This window comes from Mastacembelus armatus, chromosome 15 (genome assembly GCF_900324485.2).
Source record: "Mastacembelus armatus chromosome 15, fMasArm1.2, whole genome shotgun sequence".
Lineage (NCBI taxonomy): Eukaryota > Metazoa > Chordata > Actinopteri > Synbranchiformes > Mastacembelidae > Mastacembelus > Mastacembelus armatus.
This window is the reverse complement of record NC_046647.1, coordinates 215,251-238,517: the sequence shown is the minus strand read 5'-3', so window position 1 is coordinate 238,517 and position 23,267 is coordinate 215,251. Positions and strand designations below refer to the sequence as shown.

At 44.8% G+C, this 23,267-nt stretch overlaps 1 protein-coding gene across 7 annotated transcripts in view; it reads left to right on the top strand.

The window, feature by feature from the left end:
• The window catches only part of ltbp1 (latent transforming growth factor beta binding protein 1), a 206,642-nt gene that overhangs the window by 154,343 nt on the left and 29,032 nt on the right, over positions 1-23,267 (top strand). For 5 of the 7 annotated variants that reach the window (XM_026308755.1, XM_026308760.1, XM_026308758.1 and 2 more), the window contains 6 exons: positions 2,246-2,332; positions 7,366-7,491; positions 7,861-7,986; positions 20,279-20,401; positions 21,143-21,268; positions 21,399-21,527. In XM_026308755.1, the coding sequence (XP_026164540.1) occupies positions 2,246-2,332; positions 7,366-7,491; positions 7,861-7,986; positions 20,279-20,401; positions 21,143-21,268; positions 21,399-21,527 (717 nt within the window). The remainder of the gene's footprint in view (positions 1-2,245; positions 2,333-7,365; positions 7,492-7,860; positions 7,987-20,278; positions 20,402-21,142; positions 21,269-21,398; positions 21,528-23,267) is intronic. The other 2 variants (XM_026308759.1, XM_026308761.1) reach the window with 1 other exon arrangement.

Sequence of the window (23,267 nt, the reverse complement as noted above, 5' to 3'; positions counted from 1 at the left end):
CTAACTAGCTAGCTAAGCTAACCGGTAGGCCAACGAGCGCTAAGTCAGGAAATAGCAACAAACACCGGTCAAAACAGAAAGGTACCCGACCAGCACCGGAATGCAGCAGCCAGTGAACCGTTCAAAGTCTAGCCGGTTCCCAGGTGTGCCAAACCACAGCTAGTCTGCCGCCAGTCTGCAGACGAACCACACAACACACACAACACGACACGCCTGCAAGACAAAAGTGATTCGCTTACCCGGATGTTCAGCTACTCACCTCAGAACTCTTAGATGAAAAGTAAGCCACACCATAAAAGAAGCCTTTATTAAACTAAAAGCACAGCTCAGTGAGAGGAAGTACAGCTGACATCTGGAAGCAACACAAAACCAGCTGTGGGTCCTCAAAAGGGCACTCTACAGTGATCTTTTTACAGTGGCTATAGAACAAGTAGTGGTTAAAGCTATATGTTATTTGCTGATTTCAATATTTATGCCACTTGTATGTCTTTCTCCACTGTGTTGAGCCACAGCCATGCTCTCACTCCAGTGAAGCCCGTTCGCTAGTGGGACTAATTTTCTGAAACAGTCCTTTTATTTTTTTATTTTATTTCTTATTCTCACTATTAGATTAAGCCATGTTGATATTTATATGATCAGAGATTCATATAATGTATAGGACTGATTAATATCATGTATATTAATGAAAACTTTACATTGTAGAGAAAACACAACATTATGCATTTGGGGATACGGCCAGACTGGATACACCATTCATGTCCTTTGTTTATATTTATTACACACAGGAAAGTGTAGAAGATACACACAGTATACTTCATAAACTCAGGAATAGGGATGAATAGGGATGGTGTTTCTATCTCATCTTTCATAAATATTTCTGGCCTTGCTCTGGATTTTGGGTCCCATTAGATACCTACATTATCTGTGTGTGTGTGTGTGTGTGCGCGCGCGCGCTCTAGAAATAGGTGTGGAGAAGAGGAACTGGTTGGACTGAACTGCTTAGTCTACAGGAATTCATATATTTAATTAGACTCACCTGTTACATAAATTGATCTGTGTTTTCAGCTGATTCACAGTAATTTACTAAAATTGGCATAACAATCACCACATGAATGCTGAATACAGGCAAAGCAGCAAAGACATCACATTTTTGCAGTGTTTGTGTTCTGCTTGTTCAGCAGATGTTTGATAAATTGCCGTCCTGCTCTGCACAGAGAGCAGGGAAGAGATGGGCATTCCCCATATCCATATGGCCCTTGTGTTAGGAGAGTCAAAATAAAGGCAGATTGACATTTGATCACCATCTTTTTGTTTTTTTTCTGATATTGAAACTATAAAATTGACATCCCCACTCAGTAAAACTAGAATTATTTAACAGGTGCACACAAAAACATAATAACAAAGCAATATAGTATGTACAAAGTAATACTGGGATAGAATAAAAAACACTTAAGCTCATATAATGTACATGTTAACACCGAATATTCAGGTTTAGATATTACTTTTAAAATTCCGTCTAAATGTAAACAGCAAATTTCATCAACATCACACTGAGTTAAATCTAAAAAGAGTTCATTTAAGATTTATGATGTCTAAATAGTCACTAGACTATACTTGTCAAACCATGGTGATGTGATGAAACTAGAATTATTTAACAGGTGCACACAAAAACATAATAACAAAGCAATATAGTATGTAGGTTGGTTGTAATACAGCCTGTTATGCTTCTGAAAGTAGGGATGTCAAAAAGCAAACAACTGACCATGAAGTCATGAACCTGGTTAGCAGCTGGCATTAATACTCTGATCTGTGCCAATTAATTACTGCTGTCTGATGCCAAAATCCAACACTGTCACCTGTCATCCAGTGAGATTTTTACAAATTCAAACTTCAAGGACCATGGTTCAGGATTCAGGATTGCACAGTGTAACAGTGTAACACAAGAATTAGAAAAATAATAATTCACATATTTAACTTAAAAAATAAATCTGAAATATGCAAAAGAAAGAAAAAAGTATGTAAAAGTGGCATGAAAATATGTAAAATATACACTCACTTTATTAGGTACATGTGTAGCTAAAACAAATGCCCTTGAATAGAGCTGACCTGTAGTGAATCCTCCCTTCATGAAGATAATGCTGTTCTCAAACCTGAATAGTAATAGGTAAATACATTTGTTGAAATAATCCGAACATATGTATTTGATGTAATTAATGTATATTTCTGTGTTTTTTTTTATTGGTAGAGGTTGTTGTGAGGAGCTCTCCACCTGCGCCAGTGGAGATCCTACCATCTAATGCAGGCCAGGACATTGCCCCCACCCAGTTAACTGGTATGAATAAAACATTTTTATTGTCTTTTTATTTGTCTTTCATGGACTGCGTTTCAGTCCATGAAATAATATATACAGTATCTCACAGAAGTGAGTACACCCCTCACATTTTGTAAATAGTTTATCGTATCTTTTCATGTGACAACACTGAAGAAATGACAATTTGCTGCAATGTAAAATAGTGAGTGTACAGCTTGTATAACAGTATAAATTTGCTGTCCCCTCAAAATAACTCAACACACAGCCATTAATGTCTAAACCGCTGGCAACTGGCAACAAGTGAAAATGTCCAAATTGGGCCCAAAGTGTCAATATTTTGTGTGAGCACCATTATTTTCCAGCACTGCCATAACCCTCTTGAGCATGGAGTTCACCAGAGCTTCACAGGTTGCCACTGGAATCCTCTTCCACTCCTCCATGATGACATCATGGACCTGGTGGATGTTAGAGACCTTGTGCTCCTCCACCTTCCGTTTGAGGATGCCCCACAGATGCTCAATAGGTTTTAGGTCTGGAGAAATGCTTGGCCAGTCTATCAACTTTTACCCTCAGCTTCTTTAGCAAGGCAGTGGTCATCTTGGAGGTGTGTTTGGGGTCGTTATCATGATGGAATACTGCCCTGCATCCCAGTCTCCGAAGGGAGGGGATCATGCTCTGCCTTCAGTATGTCACAGTACATGTTGGTATTCATGGTTCCCTCAATAAACTTTAGCTCCTGTTGGAACTGGAATTTCCTCCCTCAGTTCCGCGTGTTCGTGTGATTGATGAAGCGGAGACGATGAATGTGGTCTCAAATTAGCCATTTATTAAAGCACACTGAATAAAGCAGTTACAGAGCTCTGGGTCAAATTCTCCCTAGCCGATAACGCACTATCCGTCAGGGCAAGAAGTCTGACTCCTGTCTTTCCCTGACCCAGTGATAATATTACAGAATGAAATGTGCAATCTTTAGGAAGTTGGCGTGTTCTTCTCCCATAGGTTGAGAACGGTGGGATGTCCTGATGTATCACTGTTGCTATGCCTCCAGGCAGAGGTCAACCTGCCCTGCATGACAGAGTACAACAACAAAAGCAACAGGCGCATCTTATCTGATGTTATGCCTAGTTCACTTCTTGCACTGTGAGAAACCTTGCAATTACTGAAAAACATGTTCATCTCTAAACTGCTACTGTTTTGCACCTACCAAATGCTTCATGACTATACCTGTGATAATGCCTTATACCTCTATAATGTAATAAAGGTAATAATTCCCACACTCCCCAGCACTCATGCAGCCCCAGACCATGACACTCCCAACACCATGCTTGACTGTAGGCAAGACACACTTGTCTTTGTACTCCTCACCTGGTTGCCGCCAGACACACTTGACAACATCTGAACCAAATAAGTTTATCTTGGTCTCATCAGACCACAGGACACAGTTCCAGTAATCCATGTCCTTAGTCTGCTTGTCTTCAGCAAACTGTTTGCGGGCTTTCTTGTGCATCATCTTTAGAAGAGGCTTCCTTCTGGGACGACAGCCATGCAGACCAATTTGATGCAGTGTGCGGCGTATGGTCTGAGCACTAACAGGCTGACCCCCCACCCCTTGAACCTCTGCAGCAATGCTGGCAGCACTCATACTCCTATTTCCCAAAGACAACCTCTGGATATGACGCTGAGCATGTGCACTCAACTTCTTTGGTCGACCATGGTGAGGCCTGTTCTGAGTGGAACCTGTCCTGTTAAACCGCTGTATGGTCTTGGCCACCGTGCTGCAGCTCAGTTTCTGGGTCTTGGCAATCTTCTTATAGCCTGGGCCATCTTTATGTAGAGCAACAATTCTTTTTTTCACATCCTCTGAGAGTTCTCTGGCATGAGTTGCCATGTTGAACTTCCAGTGACCAGTATGAAAGAGTGAGAGTAATAACACCAAATTTAACACACCTGCGCCCCATTCACACCTGAGACCTTGTAACACTAACGAGTCACATGACACCGGGGAGGGAAAATAGTAATTGGGCCCAATTTGAACATTTTCACTTAGGGGTGTACTCACTTTTGTTGCCAGTGGTTTAGACAGTAATGGCTGTGTGTTGAGTTATTTTGAGGGGACAGCAAATTTACTGTCAAAGCTGTACACTCACTACTTTACATTGTAGCAAAATGTCGTTTCTTCAGTGTTGTCACATGAAAAGATATGATAAACTATTTACAAAAATGTGAGGGGTGTACTCACTTCTGTGAGATACTGTACATACATATATACATATATATATATATATATATATATATATACACACACTAGATATTAATTTGCTTTATTTAAAAATGCATAGGTGGCAAAAGATTTGTTTCAGAGTTAGTTATATTCATGTAGTGGAAAATAAGGCTACAACAACTAGTAGGGTTTGACTCCATCCGGGACCGCTCTAAATGCAAGTGATATTGGCGGGCATGCTGTGTGCTGTTATGTACTGCTGAATTATGGTTGCTATGCCCTACGTTTGCTATGTGCATTGCTGAGAGACACTATGTCTCTTTTTTTGGAACTGCAGCGAGAGTGAAGGTCATGGTCATTGACAGTGTATACGGGGGGTGGACCTGTACAGAGTGACGTCACCCATAGAATTCCCTTTGACGGCGTACAGGGGTACATATCTTGTGTTACAAAGCAAATAACATAAAAAATGGGAATATTAAAAGCATGTTTAAACTAAGACAACAAACCACAATGATTACTGTGGCAACAGTAGTAACTTAGTAATTGGCGCTGTTTTTTCAATGGAAGTCAATAGAGCCGGAGGGGAGTCAATCTACTTCCTGTATGGATTCAAACCTGGAAACCAAACTGGGCTTTTATTTTAAGCGTGAAAGTGCAAGATCCATTTAAATGTCATCACACTTAAAAATAATTCAAGTTTATTTTTTTATTACATGTGTAGCAAACTCATTGTTCCATCCATCCATCCATCTTCTTCTGCTTATTCGGGGCCATGTCGAATACTGTACGGGTTTCCAGAATACTTTCTCCAAGTCTGCAAAGCACATGTGAACTGATTGGGCAAACTCCCAAGAAATCTCGAGCACCATGGAGAGGGTATAGAGCTGGTCCAGTGTCCAGTGGATGCCACCGACCGCCTTCTTCCTGCTGGCCTCCCCAATCCAATCCCGAGCTGTTGTTGGAATTCTGAAAGTGAAAGTGAAAATTACTTATGTGGCCAAGTATACCTATACTTGGAATTTGTGCTCTGCTTTTAACCCATTCCAGCAGTGAACACACACACACTGTGAAGTGTGGGGGTCCGGTGCCTTGCTCAAGGGTCTCACCTCAGTCATGGTATTGAAGGTGGACAACCCCCCCACCAGGACACCCTAGGCCGCATCACCTAAACGTACTGTGAGGGACATTTGGCCAAAACCCTGTGTCAGAGAGGTCTTCAACTCCCACCTCTGAGAGAGCTTCAACCAGATCCCGAGTGAGGTTGGGGACATTGCATCCAAATGGACCATTTTCTTCACCTCCATTGCCGACAAAGCAGCTCAGAGCTGTGCTCGTAAGGTCTCTGGTGCCTGTCGTGGTGGCAATCCCTGAACCTGGTAGTGGACACCAGAGGTAAGGGATGTCATCAAGCAGACGAAGGAGTCCTGACAGTACGGTACTGGCGGTAGTGACAGGCCAATCGTGCCACGGCCCGGGCAGTGGCGGAGACAAAAACTCGGGTCTGGGAGAAGTTTGGTGAAGCCATGGAAGAGGCCTTGAGCCATGGCCTCGAGAAAATTCTGGCAAACCATCCGGCAAAGCCTCAGTGCTCTGCCAACACTGTTTATAGTGGAGGTGGGGAGCTGCTGACCTCGACTGGGGATACTGTTGGTCAGTGGAAGGAATACTTCGAGGATCTCCTCAACCCTGCCAATGCGTCTTCCATTAAAGAAGCAGATTCGCCCATCACCCAACCTGAAGTCATGGAGGTAGTTCGGCAGCTGCTCAGTGGCAATGCACTGGGGGTGGACGAGATCCGATGTTGGCTGTCATGGCTGACACATCAACGTCATCATGCAACATCGTGTGGCAATTGAGGACAGTACCCCTGTATTGGCAGACCAGGATGGTGGTCCCTCTTTTTAAGAAAGGCGACCAGAGGGTGTGTTCCAACTACAGACGCATCGCACTCCTCAACCTCCCTGGGAAGGTCTATGCCATCGTGCTGGAAAGGAGAATCCAGCCAATGGTAGAACCATGGATCCAGCAGGAAGAAAACCAATTGTTTAAGGTTCATATTTTGACAATAGGATGTTTGAAACAGACTGCTCTACATTCTTTTAGAAAAAATCCAATTAAGAGGGCCACTGGTGGTGTAGCGGTTACTGCACCTGTCCATCAAAGCAGAGTTCAATTCCAGGATTGGCTGTTGTGTGTTCCGCATGTCTCCCCTTGCTCTCTCTCCCTGCATTTCCTGTCACTTTCCACTGTCCTGTCAAATAAAGGCAAAAATTGCCCACAGAAACCAAAAAAAAATCCAATTAATCAGAAACATAATCAAATGATTAATCTATTATTAAAATTGCTGTTTGTTGCAGCACTACTGGAAACATTTGATTACGCTAAGGTAGCAGGCATAATTAGGTCATTTAGTAGGTTTTGTCTAAATAGGTGATTTATTGCGGTACATTGTTAATTAAGTTAGTTATGCATATGTTATACCCAAACATTTAACTGAGTGTAAGTATTTAGAAACAACTTGCTATTTTAAAACTTCTTTGTGTTGTGCATAAAATGAGACTCATTTTATACAAAGCAAAAATAAAGGATCTTCTAAATTTAAACTGATTTTGTTTAATTTACGGGTTGCATTCACTTCTGCGGTCATCTGCTCGAGGCTACTTTGTGGTGTATGATGTGAACTTGTGGTACTTTTAGATTAAGCAAATAACTTGTGGTACATTAGTGGTAAAGTGTGCTTCCTTGAAGCTCTTTGTAATATCTTGTGAGAACAATTAATAATTTGAAAATTGCTGCATTTATCTATGCCTCTCTGTCTTTTATGACCCAGAGGTTGATGAGTGCCAAATCAACCCTTATATTTGTGGCCAGGGGATTTGTTACAACACAGCTGAGCATTATACCTGCCACTGTGACGAGGGATATCACCTGGATGATGCCCAAACTACCTGTGTAGGTGAGAAATCCAGTGCTCAAAGTTGGTTGCTGAGGTTAAATATTACCTTGTGCATGTGCATGTCAGCAGGTTGGCCTCACTGGCCCAACAAGACTTTCAAAGAGAATGGCTCTAAAATGATAAATATGATTTTGTGGGCATCACAAACACCACAAAATTGTATGAGCTGATCCATTAGAGGAGATACAATTTGGAAAGTCTAGGAGAGCAGTATTACCATATATAGTGTATATAGGGTACTTATTTATTTATGTTATGTTACAAAATAGCAGTATGGGCTTTAGACACCATAGTTACACAGAGGTTATAGCACTGACTTCTGTTCAGTTCCAAACTGATATTGTCGTGTGTGTTCTGCTTTGTGTCCAGATGTAGATGAGTGTTTGCAAAGCCAATCTTTATGCTTTGGAGGTCGCTGCAAGAACACAGAGGGCAGTTTCCTGTGTTTGTGTCAGCAGGGATTCCAAATGGATGAACAGAGAACCAGTTGTGTTGGTAAATACTCACAACCTATGCTCACAAAACATATTTTGATGTTGATTTGAAAGACTTTTTTATATGCACACTTATTTTCTCATACAAAATTGTTTTACATGCATCTATATGGAACACACCCAGCATTTGCAGCAGAAACCCATACATGAATTTGGTTATAGCCATCTTTCTTCTGTCTAAAAATAAGATCAATCAATGCTTTCATAATGTCAGTGTATTTTTATAAAAAATACTTATTAAAGATGAACCACGGATATCACTCTATATCTATGTATTAATGAAATTTTCTTTTCTTTTGCTTTTGGCACACTTTGGCACACGTTTTTATCCCACCAGCTTGCCAACTACGTGCAAGGATCTGCACATAAAATCTTACCTGCGCATTAGCAGTGGCAGCATAAAAATGTTTGTGCCAGGAATATGTACATTTAGAAAAAGCACAATTCATACACAGAGTAATTTAAAGTGCTTTATAGAAATAAAAATTAAAATAAGAAACAGCAAATAGCAAGCAAACTTGAAATGACATTAAAGCAGAATCAGTGCAGATAAAACACATTAGATGAAACACTTTCAGTTGTCATATGCAGAGCTAAAAAGTTTTTAGCTTGGACTTAAACTTTGGCTTGTCTAACATCATCAGGAAGACTATTCCAGATTTTAGCTGCATAAAACTGAAACGCTGCTTCTCTATGTTTAGTCCTGTCAGGATCCGTGTTCTGAGTTCCTGTTCTGTGCTTTTATTTTGTAGGTTCCTTTAGGATTTGGTTTTGTTTTGTCTTTTTCCACTTTACGTTGACCCAATTAGTTGATTGTTTTCACCTGTGCCTCGTTTGTGTTCTTCCCTTCATGTACCTCGTTTCTGCCTCAGTTCTTCGCTAGATCATCTGCTCCACATGCTTTTGTTGCGATCCCTGCCAGACACCTTTGATTACCGGTTGCCGAGAATTGCCTTGCCTTTTCCTTTTGAGATTTTGATCATGGACTGTTTTTTGTTCTCCCCAAGTTTAAGCTAAGTTATCTATCTCTGTTTTGTATGTTTTACCATGTCTTGCTTTCCTGCTTAGCTCACTGGTGTTCATGTTTAGTCCCTCTTGTTTATGCTTTGTCTCCCTCGTGTTTAGGTTTGCCTTGTTCCTGTTTTAGTTTTGTCGTGTGTCTCTTGCTCGGTCCCTTTAGTCTGTGTGCTGGTTAGTGTGAGTCTGGTGTGTCCCCGTGGTGTGTGTGACCCCAGACCTTTGACCCTTGTCTCTTGTGTGAGTCTGGTGTGTCCCCGTGGTGTGTGTGACCCCAGACCTTTGACCCTTGTCTCTTGTGTAAGTCTGGTGTGTCCCCGTGGTGTGTGTGACCCCAGACCTTCGACCCTTGTCTCTTTGTGTAAGTCTGGTGTGTCCCCGTGGTGTGTGTGACCCCAGACCTTCGACCCTTGTCTCTTTGTGTGAGTCTGGTGTGTCCCCGTGGTGTGTGTGACCCCAGACCTTTGACCCTGTTTGTTCCCCCCTTGGTGTGTGACCTTGACCCTCTTGTCTCGTCTCGTTGGTTTGTGTTGTTTCATCCCTCTCGCTGTAGTACCTATGTCTCTTGGGTTCCATGTTCCTGTTTGGACTTCCTTTGAGTTTTGTGTTTCCTTCCAAATAAACTTCGTTTTTGAACTTGAAGTACCAGAGTGGGCACTCATTGGTCCGATTCCTAAACCCCCCAACACCAATCCTGACAGTATGATCTAGCCAAACTAAAAAAGAAGCAAACGGACCACGCCCATTTTTTCCACCTCCCTGATACACACCTTGCCCGGTATTTTTTAGTATTGCCTTGCCCCCTGTTTTTCACCACAGACAACCCAGGATTTTTTTATTTTTTGACACCATGTCCTCTCGACGCCTCATGCGAAACCAGAGACAGAACATTCGCTCTTGTCCCCCACTAGCCTCAGCCACGGATTGTTTGAGAGTGGGAACTGTTTACCAGTCCCTTTCCCACTTCGCCCTGTACACCACAACATCATGCCCAAGCCCATGAGCAAGTGGACCTCCTGACGTTTCTCTGCAATCAGGTCCGGAAACATGACCCACGATACGCTGTGGGGTCCGTTTGTGAGGATCCCCTCGACAGTGAATATTCTTTGGCTGACTCCTCAGATGACTCGTCCTCCTACATCCCCATGGTGCATTTTGGAGGGCATCTTTTAGAAAGCCCTTACTATCAGACGCCTCAAGATCTACAACCCACATCACGCCTCAGACGCCGGAACCGCCACCAGCATCAGACCCTGGATCAACCCCCTTACAGCGACTCAGACTGGGAGACCCTCGACGATGAGGATTGGGAGTCCTTTGATGAGGACGACTTCGTCTGGGATTCCCACCAAGATCCCTTCCGCGGTACCCGTCTGGCTGTTAGGCTCGGAGGGCTGCCTCGGAGAAGAGTGCAGCAGTCTCCCTTGCCACAGCAGTCTCTCTCACCACAGCATCCAGTCCGTCCACTGCCACAGTCTCCCTTGCCACAGTCTCCCTTGCCGCAACATCCACTGGGCCTGCCTCCTCGACGACAGCGACGGAGTCGCCACCGTCGGAAAAGACCAGCCCGAGAATCTCAGCGTCCCGACGAACTCACCACCGCCGAGATTCCTCTCACACCTCCACAGCTACAAAAGCAGGGACATTCTCCAGCACCGCATTCTCCAGCACCGCCACAGCTACTGGAACCTTTAGTGCTGCCAGTGCCGCCTCGCCGGTCCCCGCATCCAGTACCACCACAGCGGCCCGAACCGAAACTACCGGAATGGCCGGAACCTCCAGAGCCACTCAGATGGCCAGAGCTGCCAGAAGGGCCCGAACCACCGGAACGGTCACAGTCCTTACCATGTCCAGACCTGCCCGAGCTCCCGGAGTTTCCTGGACTGTCTACCTCCCTCTATCTCCCAGAACTCCCAGAGTTCCCACATCCGCCTCATCCGCCAGAGCTTCCTCTGCAGCAGCCAGATCCTCCAGAGTACCCACCTCCGTCTCAGCTGTCAGAACTACTGGATTGGCCAGAACCACTGGACTGGCCTGAACCGCCACAGTCTCCAGAGCTTCCGGAGCCGCCTCACCTTCAGCTTCAGCTTCCAGATCTGCCTCAACTTCGGCTTCTAGATCCGCCTCACCTCCAGCTTCAGCTTCCAGATCCGTCTCACCTCCAGCTTCAGCTTCCAGATCTCCCTCAGCTTCAGCTTCCGGATCCGCCTCAGCTTCAGCTTCAGCTTTCAGATCCGCCTCATCTTCAGCCTCAGCTTCAGCTTCCAGATCTGCCTCAGCTTCAGTTCCCAGGTCTGCCCCAGCTTCCCGATCCACCTCACCTCCAGCTTCAGCTTCTAGATCTCCCTCAGCTTCAGCTTCCGGATCCGCCTCAGCTTCGGCTTCAGCTTCAGCTTTCAGATCCGCCTCAGCTTCAGCTTCCAGATTTGCCTCATCTTCAGCTTCCAGATTTGCCTCATCTTCAGCCTCAGCTTCAGCTTCCAGATCTGCCTCAGCTTCAGCTTCCAGATCTGCCTCAGCTTCAGCTTCCAGATCTCCCCCAGCTTCAGCTTCCACATCTCCTTCAGCTTCAGCTTCCAGATCCACCTCAGCTTCAGCTTCAGCTTTCAGATCTGCCTCAGCCTCAGCTTCCAGATCCGCTTCGGCTTCCCGATCCGCCTCAGCTTCAGTTCCCAGATCCACCTCAGCTTCAGTTCCCAGATCTACTTCAGCTTCAGTTCCCAGATTCGTCTCAGCTTCAGTTCCCAGATCTGCCTCAGTTTCAGCTTCCAGATTCACGTCAGCTGCCTGAGCTTCTTGAGCCGCAGCAGCAGCTACCGCTGCCCAAACTGCAGTCTCCGCCCGGACGATCTCGGACCCTCGCCCGCCGGAGAGGCCGCCCGCCAGAGCGGTCTCAGACCCTCGCCCGCCGGAGAGGCCGCCCGCCAGAGCGGTCTTGGACCCTCGCCAGCCGGAGAGGCCGCCCGCCAGTGCGGTCTCGGACCTTCGCCCGCCGGAGAGGCCGCCCACCCGAGTGGCCTCGGACACTTGTTTTTTATTGAAGAGCCGAATGGCTCCAGACTTTTGTTTTGTTGTCCCCCAGGACTTGATTGGACCGTCAGGAGCCGGCCTTTTTTCGGGGGGGGTACTGTCAGGATCCGTGTTCTGAGTTCCTGTTCTGTGCTTTTATTTTGTAGGTTCCTTTAGGATTTGGTTTTGTTTTGTCTTTTTCCACTTTACGTTGACCCAATTAGTTGATTGTTTTCACCCGTGCCTCGTTTGTGTTCTTCCCTTCATGTACCTCGTTTCTGCCTCAGTTCTTCGCTAGATCATCTGCTCCACATGCTTTTGTTGCGATCCCTGCCAGACACCTTTGATTACCGGTTGCCCAGAATTGCCTTGCCTTTTCCTTTTGAGATTTTGATCATGGACTGGTTTTTGTTCTCCCCAAGTTTAAGCTAAGTTATCTACCTCTGTTTTGTATGTGTTTTACCATGTCTTGCTTTCCTGCTTAGCTCACTGGTGTTCATGTTTAGTCCCTCTTGTTTATGCTTTGTCTCCCTCGTGTTTAGGTTTGCCTTGTTCCTGTTTTAGTTTTGTCGTGTGTCTCTTGCTCGGTCCCTTTAGTCTGTGTGCTGGTTAGTGTGAGTCTGGTGTGTCCCCGTGGTGTGTGTGACCCCAGACCGTTGACCCTTGTCTCTTGTGTAAGTCTGGTGTGTCCCCGTGGTGTGTGTGACCCCAGACCTTTGACCCTTGTCTCTTGTGTAAGTCTGGTGTGTCCCCGTGGTGTGTGTGACCCCAGACCTTCGACCCTTGTCTCTTTGTGTAAGTCTGGTGTGTCCCCGTGGTGTGTGTGACCCCAGACCTTCGACCCTTGTCTCTTTGTGTGAGTCTGGTGTGTCCCCGTGGTGTGTGTGACCCCAGACCTTTGACCCTGTTTGTTCCCCCCTTGGTGTGTGACCTTGACCCTCTTGTCTCGTCTCCTTGGTTTGTGTTGTTTCATCCCTCTCGCTGTAGTACCTATGTCTCTTGGGTTCCATGTTCCTGTTTGGACTTCCTTTGAGTTTTGTGTTTCCTTCCAAATAAACTTCGTTTTTGAACTTGAAGTACCAGAGTGGGCACTCATTGGTCCGATTCCTAAACCCCCCAACACCAATCCTGACAGTATGATCTAGCCAAACTAAAAAAGAAGCAAACGGACCACGCCCATTTTTTCCACCTCCCTGATACAAACCTTGCCCAGTATTTTTTAGTATTGCCTTGCCCCCTGTTTTTCACCACAGACAACCCAGGATTTTTTTATTTTTTGACACCATGTCCTCTCGACGCCTCATGCGAAACCAGAGACAGAACATTCGCTCTTGTCCCCCACTAGCCTCAGCCACGGATTGTTTGAGAGTGGGAACTGTTTACCAGTCCCTTTCCCACTTCGCCCTGTACACCACAACATCATGCCCAAGCCCATGAGCAAGTGGACCTCCTGACGTTTCTCTGCAATCAGGTCCGGAAACATGACCCACGATACGCTGTGGGGTCCGTTTGTGAGGATCCCCTCGACAGTGAATATTCTTTGGCTGACTCCTCAGATGACTCGTCCTCCTACATCCCCATGGTGCATTTTGGAGGGCATCTTTTAGAAAGCCCTTACTATCAGACGCCTCAAGATCTACAACCCACATCACGCCTCAGACGCCGGAACCGCCACCAGCATCAGACCCTGGATCAACCCCCTTACAGCGACTCAGACTGGGAGACCCTCGACGATGAGGACTGGGAGTCCTTTGATGAGGACGACTTCGTCTGGGATTCCCACCAAGATCCCTTCCGCGGTACCCGTCTGGCTGTTAGGCTCGGAGGGCTGCCTCGGAGAAGAGTGCAGCAGTCTCCCTTGCCACAGCAGTCTCTCTCACCACAGCATCCAGTCCGTCCACTGCCACAGTCTCCCTTGCCACAGTCTCCCTTGCCGCAACATCCACTGGGCCTGCCTCCTCGACGACAGCGACGGAGTCGCCACCGTCGGAAAAGACCAGCCCGAGAATCTCAGCGTCCCGACGAACTCACCACCGCCGAGATTCCTCTCACACCTCCACAGCTACAAAAGCAGGGACATTCTCCAGCACCGCCACAGCTACTGGAACCTTTAGTGCTGCCAGTGCCGCCTCGCCGGTCCCCGCATCCAGTACCACCACAGCGGCCCGAACCGAAACTACCGGAATGGCCGGAACCTCCAGAGCCACTCAGATGGCCAGAGCTACCAGAAGGGCCCGAACCACCGGAACGGTCACAGTCCTTACCATGTCCAGACCTGCCCGAGCTCCCGGAGTTTCCTGGACTGTCTACCTCCCTCTATCTCCCAGAACTCCCAGAGTTCCCACATCCGCCTCATCCGCCAGAGCTTCCTCTGCAGCAGCCAGATCCTCCAGAGTACCCACCTCCGTCTCAGCTGCCAGAACTACTGGATTGGCCAGAACCACTGGACTGGCCTGAACCGCCACAGTCTCCAGAGCTTCCGGAGCCGCCTCACCTTCAGCTTCAGCTTCCAGATCTGCCTCAACTTCGGCTTCTAGATCCGCCTCACCTCCAGCTTCAGCTTCCAGATCCGTCTCACCTCCAGCTTCAGCTTCCAGATCTCCCTCAGCTTCAGCTTCCGGATCCGCCTCAGCTTCAGCTTCAGCTTTCAGATCCGCCTCATCTTCAGCCTCAGCTTCAGCTTCCAGATCTGCCTCAGCTTCAGTTCCCAGGTCTGCCCCAGCTTCCCGATCCACCTCACCTCCAGCTTCAGCTTCTAGATCTCCCTCAGCTTCAGCTTCCGGATCCGCCTCAGCTTCGGCTTCAGCTTCAGCTTTCAGATCCGCCTCAGCTTCAGCTTCCAGATTTGCCTCATCTTCAGCCTCAGCTTCAGCTTCCAGATCTGCCTCAGCTTCAGCTTCCAGATCTGCCTCAGCTTCAGCTTCCAGATCTGCCTCAGCTTCAGCTTCCAGATCTGCCTCAGCTTCAGCTTCCAGATCTCCCCCAGCTTCAGCTTCCACATCTCCTTCAGCTTCAGCTTCCAGATCCACCTCAGCTTCAGCTTCAGCTTTCAGATCTGCCTCAGCCTCAGCTTCCAGATCCGCTTCGGCTTCCCGATCCGCCTCAGCTTCAGTTCCCAGATCCGCCTCAGCTTCAGTTCCCAGATCCGCCTCAGCTTCAGTTCCCAGATCCGCCTCAGCTTCAGTTCCCAGATCCGCCTCAGCTTCAGTTCCCAGATCCGCCTCAGCTTCAGTTCCCAGATCTGCCTCAGTTTCAGCTTCCAGATTCACGTCAGCTGCCTGAGCTTCTTGAGCCGCAGCAGCAGCTACCGCTGCCCAAACTGCAGTCTCCGCCCGGACGATCTCGGACCCTCGCCCGCCGGAGAGGCCGCCCGCCAGAGCGGTCTCAGACCCTCGCCCGCCGGAGAGGCCACCCGCCAGAGCGGTCTTGGACCCTCGCCAGCCGGAGAGGCCGCCCGCCGGTGCGGTCTCGGACCTTCGCCCGCCGGAGAGGCCGCCCACCCGAGTGGCCTCGGACACTTGTTTTTTATTGAAGAGCCGAATGGCTCCAGACTTTTGTTTTGTTGTCCCCCAGGACTTGATTGGACCGTCAGGAGCCGGCCTTTTTTCGGGGGGGGTACTGTCAGGATCCGTGTTCTGAGTTCCTGTTCTGTGCTTTTATTTTGTAGGTTCCTTTAGGATTTGGTTTTGTTTTGTCTTTTTCCACTTTACGTTGACCCAATTAGTTGATTGTTTTCACCCGTGCCTCGTTTGTGTTCTTCCCTTCATGTACCTCGTTTCTGCCTCAGTTCTTCGCTAGATCATCTGCTCCACATGGTTTTGTTGCGATCCCTGCCAGACACCTTTGATTACCGGTTGCCCAGAATTGCCTTGCCTTTTCCTTTTGAGATTTTGATCATGGACTGGTTTTTGTTCTCCCCAAGTTTAAGCTAAGTTATCTACCTCTGTTTTGTATGTGTTTTACCATGTCTTGCTTTCCTGCTTAGCTCACTGGTGTTCATGTTTAGTCCCTCTTGTTTATGCTTTGTCTCCCTCGTGTTTAGGTTTGCCTTGTTCATGTTTTAGTTTTGTCGTGTGTCTCTTGCTCGGTCCCTTTAGTCTGTGTGCTGGTTAGTGTGAGTCTGGTGTGTCCCCGTGGTGTGTGTGACCCCAGACCGTTGACCCTTGTCTCTTGTGTAAGTCTGGTGTGTCCCCGTGGTGTGTGTGACCCCAGACCTTCGACCCTTGTCTCTTTGTGTGAGTCTGGTGTGTCCCCGTGGTGTGTGTGACCCCAGACCTTCGACCCTTGTTTGTTTGTGTGAGTCTGGTGTGTCCCCGAGGTGTGTGTGACCCCAGGCCTTTGACCGTGTTTGTTCCCCCTTTGGTGTGTGACCTTGACCCTCTTGTCTCGTCTCCTTGGTCTGTGTTTCATCCCTCTCGCTGTAGTACCTATGTCTCTTGGGTTCCATGTTCCTGTTTGGACTTCCTTTGAGTTTTGTGTTTCCTTCCAAATAAACTTCGTTTTTGAACTTGAAGTACCAGAGTGGGCACTCATTGGTCCGATTCCTAAACCCCCCAACACCAATCCTGACAAGTCCTGACTCTGGGCACGAGCAGAAGGCCTGTCCCTGATGGTCTCAAAGTCCGAGGTGGTTCATATGGCACCAACATGTTAGAGATGTAATGTGGTGCTGAGCCATGAAGAGACTTATCCACAAGCAGTGCTGTATTCTCTGAGCGACAGGTAGCCACTGCAGAGATCTCAGAACAGGAGTAATGTGATTGTACTTCCTGGTTCTAGTCAGGACCCGAGCAGCAGCGTTCTGAACGTTCTGCAGCTGCCTTACAGCTCGTTTTGAGAGCCCTGTGGGCATTTATTATTTATTGTATTCATGCAAATCTAAGTCAAATTAAATGGGAGAAAATAAATACATAATGAATGAAAGCTACTACCAAAAACAGTGACCTGGCAACAGAAGTAGTATAATAAATATTATATTGTCAGCAACATTGACCATTGTTATTAATTAATTAATCATAACTCAAAATAATTCGTGAACAGTTAATAATTATTATCCTATTTTGTATATTTTTTAAGAAAACAATCACGCTGAAATTGGACCCAGGATGTATAAAGGAAATAATTGTGGATCATTTTAAATAAATGGGTTTGATGTCTGTATGGACCGAACGTCCTGTCCTGAGGGGATACAAATGTTTGCTTTTCCACATGCACCAAACCTCTTTACTTTAATGGATTGCAATAAAAAAAAACTCAGGAATATCAATTTATTTGCTCATTCTCTGATTTTTAAACTGGCATGAGCATGTTTTTTGATGTGTAGGTCCACACCTGGCTTTATGTGCAATTGAACTTTCCCAGAAATTTGACTGGTAGCAATTGAATCTTGTAAAATGAAAAAAATATTATGAATAAAAACATAAATTTTTATGCAAATGAGGTTTTAGCCTGATGCTGTCACTACAGGAAAGATTAAGGGAGTTTAATGATGGGGCTATTAGTTTTCAACATGCAAAGTTGTTGATTAAAGGGAAATTCTGATCTTTGCTGAATAAAACAAAAACTACTGTCCCAGTACATATACAACAAGCAAAAGCTGTTGAGATGGATATATAGGCACATGTAGAAGGTCATGTGTGTCAGCACACACATTTGACATTAAAACACAATGTAGCATCAAGCATTAGAGCAAGGGTAGCCAACAGCAGTCCTCCAGAGCCACTGTCCTGCCTAATTCAATTTCAATTTTCAATTTCAATTAAATTTCAATTTTATTTGTATAGCGGCAAATCAATACAACAATAATGCAGTAATACAACAATACAAATAATCTCAAGGCACTTTACAAAAACTAAAAACTAAAAACCCAACAAATCCCTTATGAGCAAGCACTTGGCGACAGTGGAGATGAAAAACTCCCTTTAACGGAAGAAAAAACCTCCAGCAGAACCGGGCTCAAGTTTCCCAACTATCCCTGCCCTACCTACTACTGATTACCTAGATCAGGTGTGTTCAGCCGATCAGAAGCTGGAAGGGCAGGAATAGTTAGAAAACATGTAGGTCTGGGCCTCTCAAAGACCTCTGTTGGCTACTACTTCATTAGACAATGTATGCATCTCTGACACAGGTCAGTACTCTGTAAACTATAAGCTCTAATCATTTAACAAGTGCATATTGATATTTATTTGAGTATGTGGCATTTTGGACAACACCAGTAACCACATTGTTACCAGTGTCTGATTCATCCCCCTTACTGGGATATAAATATGAGGCACTCTGTCATTACGTGGTTTCCTGCCGTTTCAGCTCAGCTTTCCCCACCCACCAAAATGATACTCAATTAGGCCCGTGAGTGCAAACAGACCTGACTGTTATTTCCCCAGAGCTGTAATAAAAATCTGGCCTCCTCCACTGTGGAGGTTGAAGGATCAGATTGGGGTTCTTTCTTATATACATGGGGATATACATCCAAATTACCAATTTAATAAGATTAACACAAAAACAGGCTCAGGAGTTTTTAGACATATTTTGGAATCCTAAAAAAAATCAACTATCCAGAATTTCCCCTCATACATGTTGCTGAGTCCATGTACTGGTGTTGTTATTTTATAAAGGTAAAGTACTTAAAGTGCTTTTAAAGGTTACCCTTCGACCATAACCTCTGTTTTGCCAGCTGCAATGCCTCAGGTAGCAAGAGATAAATACGGACTTCGAATGGAAGCTTAGATATACTGCTGCATATTATGTAATCTGATCCCAGAGTAAGTTTGGCTGGGCTCCCTGCATTTAAACTGCTATATCTACAATTATGTTTTAAACGAGTTGAATGCATCTGTTGTGGGGTGTGTAAACAGATACATTATTTCGATATACACAGATAATGCACTCCAGACAGATAGGAGAAAATTCAGAACGTAGCCATAATTTACCACCACCCTCCTCCCATCGACATAGTTTACCAACAACGTCACACTGCTTTATGTCAGAGGCATAACTTAAATGTGAACACAGTATATCCATTTCCAGGATAATCTGAAAACAGATGCAAATATTTTTTGGACAACATCAGTAACAGTAGCTTTGCTTTATATCCTTAGTACAGATGCTTCTTGTGGTCAGGCATTCTCCAACCTTCTTGTTTTTTTTTTAAATTTGAATTTAATGTGCCATTTTTTGAATAGTTAAATTACATCCTAACCTCACAGCGTATAATGTTGAGACATCCACACATACATAAATGAGAGGAAATGTCGGCACAATAAAATATTTCAATAATTGAGCAATAAAACCAATCAACCACTCCAAAGATTACACAGTATGCTGCTCATTTTGTTCCATGTGACACAGTGTTAGATGTGAGGTTTTGACTGTTTACACAGCAAGCCAATCCATAGTGTGGTGGCAGGAAATGGTGACGACAGCAAGAGGAAATAATTAGCATGCAAGAAGAGTCCTTTTTAGAAGTTAATCAAGCTCACAGATGTTTGTGTGACACTGCCAAGCTCAGGGAAATGGCACAACTACACTGTGTGTATAACATATATGCCATCAGTGCTGTTATTAATAATGTGACTATGCTTGGTATAGCTTACGAAAATAACCCAAAGCTAGTGCTAGCAATCAAACTCACCAGTTTCATTAATATATGAGCTCACAACGACCGACCCATCGCAGTGACGTGTGTGGTTGAATGGTAGTAGAATAATAATAGTAGGAGTAGGACATAATTTCTATCAGTTACAGTAACGTTGTACTCACAAAGGCAAGGGAAGTACATGGCTTCAATAAATAAGGTGAATAACTAAGGAATCCACAAAAGCAGGAGTTATTATTGTCCATGAAACAGACTCCACAGGATCCTAAGAAAACATAGGAAACCCCCCCTAAACTAGACATTTAGTAACCAAACACATAACCTGGGTGTCCAGAGCAGAGTAGTTTGAAAATCCAAGGCAAGAACTGAGGCGAACAAAAGTCAATCCAAACAGTGGGAAAAAATAAACTGAGGACACAGAAGAGTACTAGGACTTGACCAACAACATGGGGAAACTGCACTAGAATTGCAGTAGATCTACAGCAAGACATAAAGGACCAAAGCAGGTATAAATACACAACAACCCGTAGAACACTGGGAAAATAAGGGCAAATGTAACACGGTGGAATACGAACTAAGGCAAAACAGGAAGTACTGTCAAAATAAAACTCCAAGATGTCTATTGCAGATCCTAACAACTGCCTTTCCCTTGATGCACTGTGTGCTGTTTCAGATACAGATGAGTGCCAGGATGACTCAGTCTGCACCAGAGGCCGCTGCTTGAACACTGAAGGCTCCTTTATCTGTCAGTGTGGGTTAGGGTTCAGAGTCTCATCAACTGGAGACCACTGTGATGGTATGATATGTTTACTGAGTACTTTTCAAAACAACATACCTTATGACTACCTCCGTGAAGTTGGCCCCCCACCCAACGCAAAATTTCGCTCAATCGCTTGTGCTCCGTTTGTGCTGGTTTGTGCTGTAAAAATTTTCGTTTGTGCTGTTTTGGTTTTTTAGATATAAAAGATTTATTTAAAGGTCATTCTCCGGTCACTCAGCCCCCCCACATGCTCCAAATTTACCACAACTAGTCTCAATCGTTTGTGCTTCGTTTGTGCTGGTTTGTGCTGTAAAAATTTTCGTTTGTGCTGCTTGGGTTTTTAAAATATTAGACATTACATTTTTGGTGATGACGTCATCAGCCCCCCTACATGCTCCAAACTCACCCGAAATAGTCTCAATCGTTTGTGCTCCGTTTGTGCTGGTTAGGTCAATGCTTCTGCAAAGAAACAAAGAACACAAGGGGTACTTATAGTAAGGCAGAAACATAATTGAACTCAGGTGCAAATGATTGACAAACGTAAAGCTGCCGGGGACCGATGCAGGGGGAAAACAAGTCCTTTCAGCATAAAGGTCCCCGGCAGGAAGTCCCAAATGGGGCCTCATAACAACTATTCATCCACATGCCATTTGTAAAGTGAAATACAGTAGGGATATCATCATTCCTCTCTTAAAGAATAAAGTATTATTATTTCATTTTTTATTTGTTTCAGCCTGAAGAGCCTACTCTCACAGGACTGATGTGTATATGTTTCAGATGTGGATGAGTGCGTAAGTGAAGCATTGCCTTGTGAGCCTGTGGGGGAGTGTGTAAACAACATCGGCTCCTACACCTGTACCTGCCCTCAGGGATACAGACAGATCAATGGCACCCATTGCAGAGGTGAGACATGTTTCTAATCCAGGATTTAGACGTTGCAGTGACATGTACACATGTATGTACAGTAGTGCTGCTTGGATGGTTGAACATGTGTTCCATATCTCTCAGTGGATTTCTCTCTGTTTTGTTCCAGATGTTGATGAATGTATGGATGAACCAGAGCACTGTTCCCCCCACGGTGACTGTCTAAATACAGAAGGATCCTATTTGTGTGTGTGTAAGAGTGGATTCACCGCCAACCTTGACACACCCTCATGTGATGGTAAAATGCAACTCCACACAAAAACACACACAATATGCATCAAGTATGTTTCATTAAGTAGAAGAGTATTACAAGATCATCTGAGAACATATTGGAATAAGTCTCCTGGTCATTTTTATTTACTGCTGTCCTTTTTTAACTTCCTGGTTGAACAGACGACACATTTCTCATTTTCAAAAAATTCCGTAAGAAGATCAGAGCCAACAATGTTTCAGAATGCGTACTGTTTACTGCCTGTGGCTGTATGCCCTCTGGTTCCTACTAAAGAAGTAAATCTTAAGAAGCTGGTCACAAATATGTTTCACTTTGTTAAAAAAGAAAAGCTTATTAATGTCCTGAAGCAGCAGCTATTACGTGGAAATAGTGCATTTGCTGGGGATATTGTGAGTGGCAGAGTTTCCTAGGCATTTTTTAATTTAAACATAACCCAGATTCAAAATAAGTTACACAACTATTAAAATGAACTAACTTGGGCTTCGTTAAGAAGTGACATTCAGGAGTGCAAAGGGGTGAGAGCAAATACATATTTACTTCTCACTCAGATAAATAATTCACAGTCAGATAAATAATTATGCCTGCATTGATTCTTTATTAGTTTATGTGTGTGTGTATATGCACATGACTATATACACATATATACATGCTTTGTTTTTCTTTGTTTGTTTGTTTGCATATTCGAAATAAATTTTAAAAAAAGAATTTTGAAGGATCTGAGTGAGTTTAAATGTCCCTACCTCTGTGAGATTAAAAAAAAACTTAAGCAAAATTGGAAAATTTGGGCTCAAGACTCAAAGACAAAGTCAGGTGTATGATAATAATACAACACTGATGCTACTGAACCTGTTCTAAAAGTGGTGGCCTGCACCTAATGGATAGATGGATAGGTATATAGACAGACAGACAGACAGACAGATAGATAGTTAGATTATGTGGCATCACTGGCAGCACACATATATGTACCAACCATAGTATATAGCAGCCATTCACCTGCTTGTCCACCAATATCTTTCACATTTACAGAGTGCCTTGGATGTGTTGCTTCACTCCTGGTTGCTGACTAAACTGCAAATATTTTACATACCTGTACTGTCCTCGAAATAGTCACTTTGTATATAAAATTTTACTTTGACCTCTTTTTCCTTTGTCAGTGTCTCTACCCTTTCCTGCATCCCTCTATTTCATTCCCTCTATCCCTACCTACTTTGACACAAAAAAGAAAGATTTGGAAAAACATCTTCAATCTCTTTCACATATGCTGCTCTTATTTTCTCCACTATGGTAGGAGACGTGGTCTCTCTGCCAGAGCTGTTTTTAATGCCCTTGCATGCCTCAGAAATAAAAAAAAACAGAGAAAAGAAAAATATGAGAAAAAGAAACAGACAGAAGCCTTTGAGCTGGCTGTCTAGACGTGGTGGAATATTTGTTTCTTTCTGCCTCATGATTTATGCAGGGGGCTGAGTGTGTATGTGTGTGCTGAAGTTGTCAGTGTTCTTTTAATGCACTGCATTTACTTCGCACCTTTAGTGTCATTTCCTAAATCTGTTTGGAAGGTAATAAAGGAAAACACTGGGAAAGTTGTGCATATTGCTGCCAACAAATTTCTGTTTGATGCCATTGTTGTAAGGACATCTTGCCTTCAGAGGCCTGTTTAAGGGTTACAATTTGATTTTAGGGTGAAGGATAGCGATAGTTTTAGTTGATGTTAAGGTTTCCAGTGGTTAAGGTAAGGGCCTAGAGAAT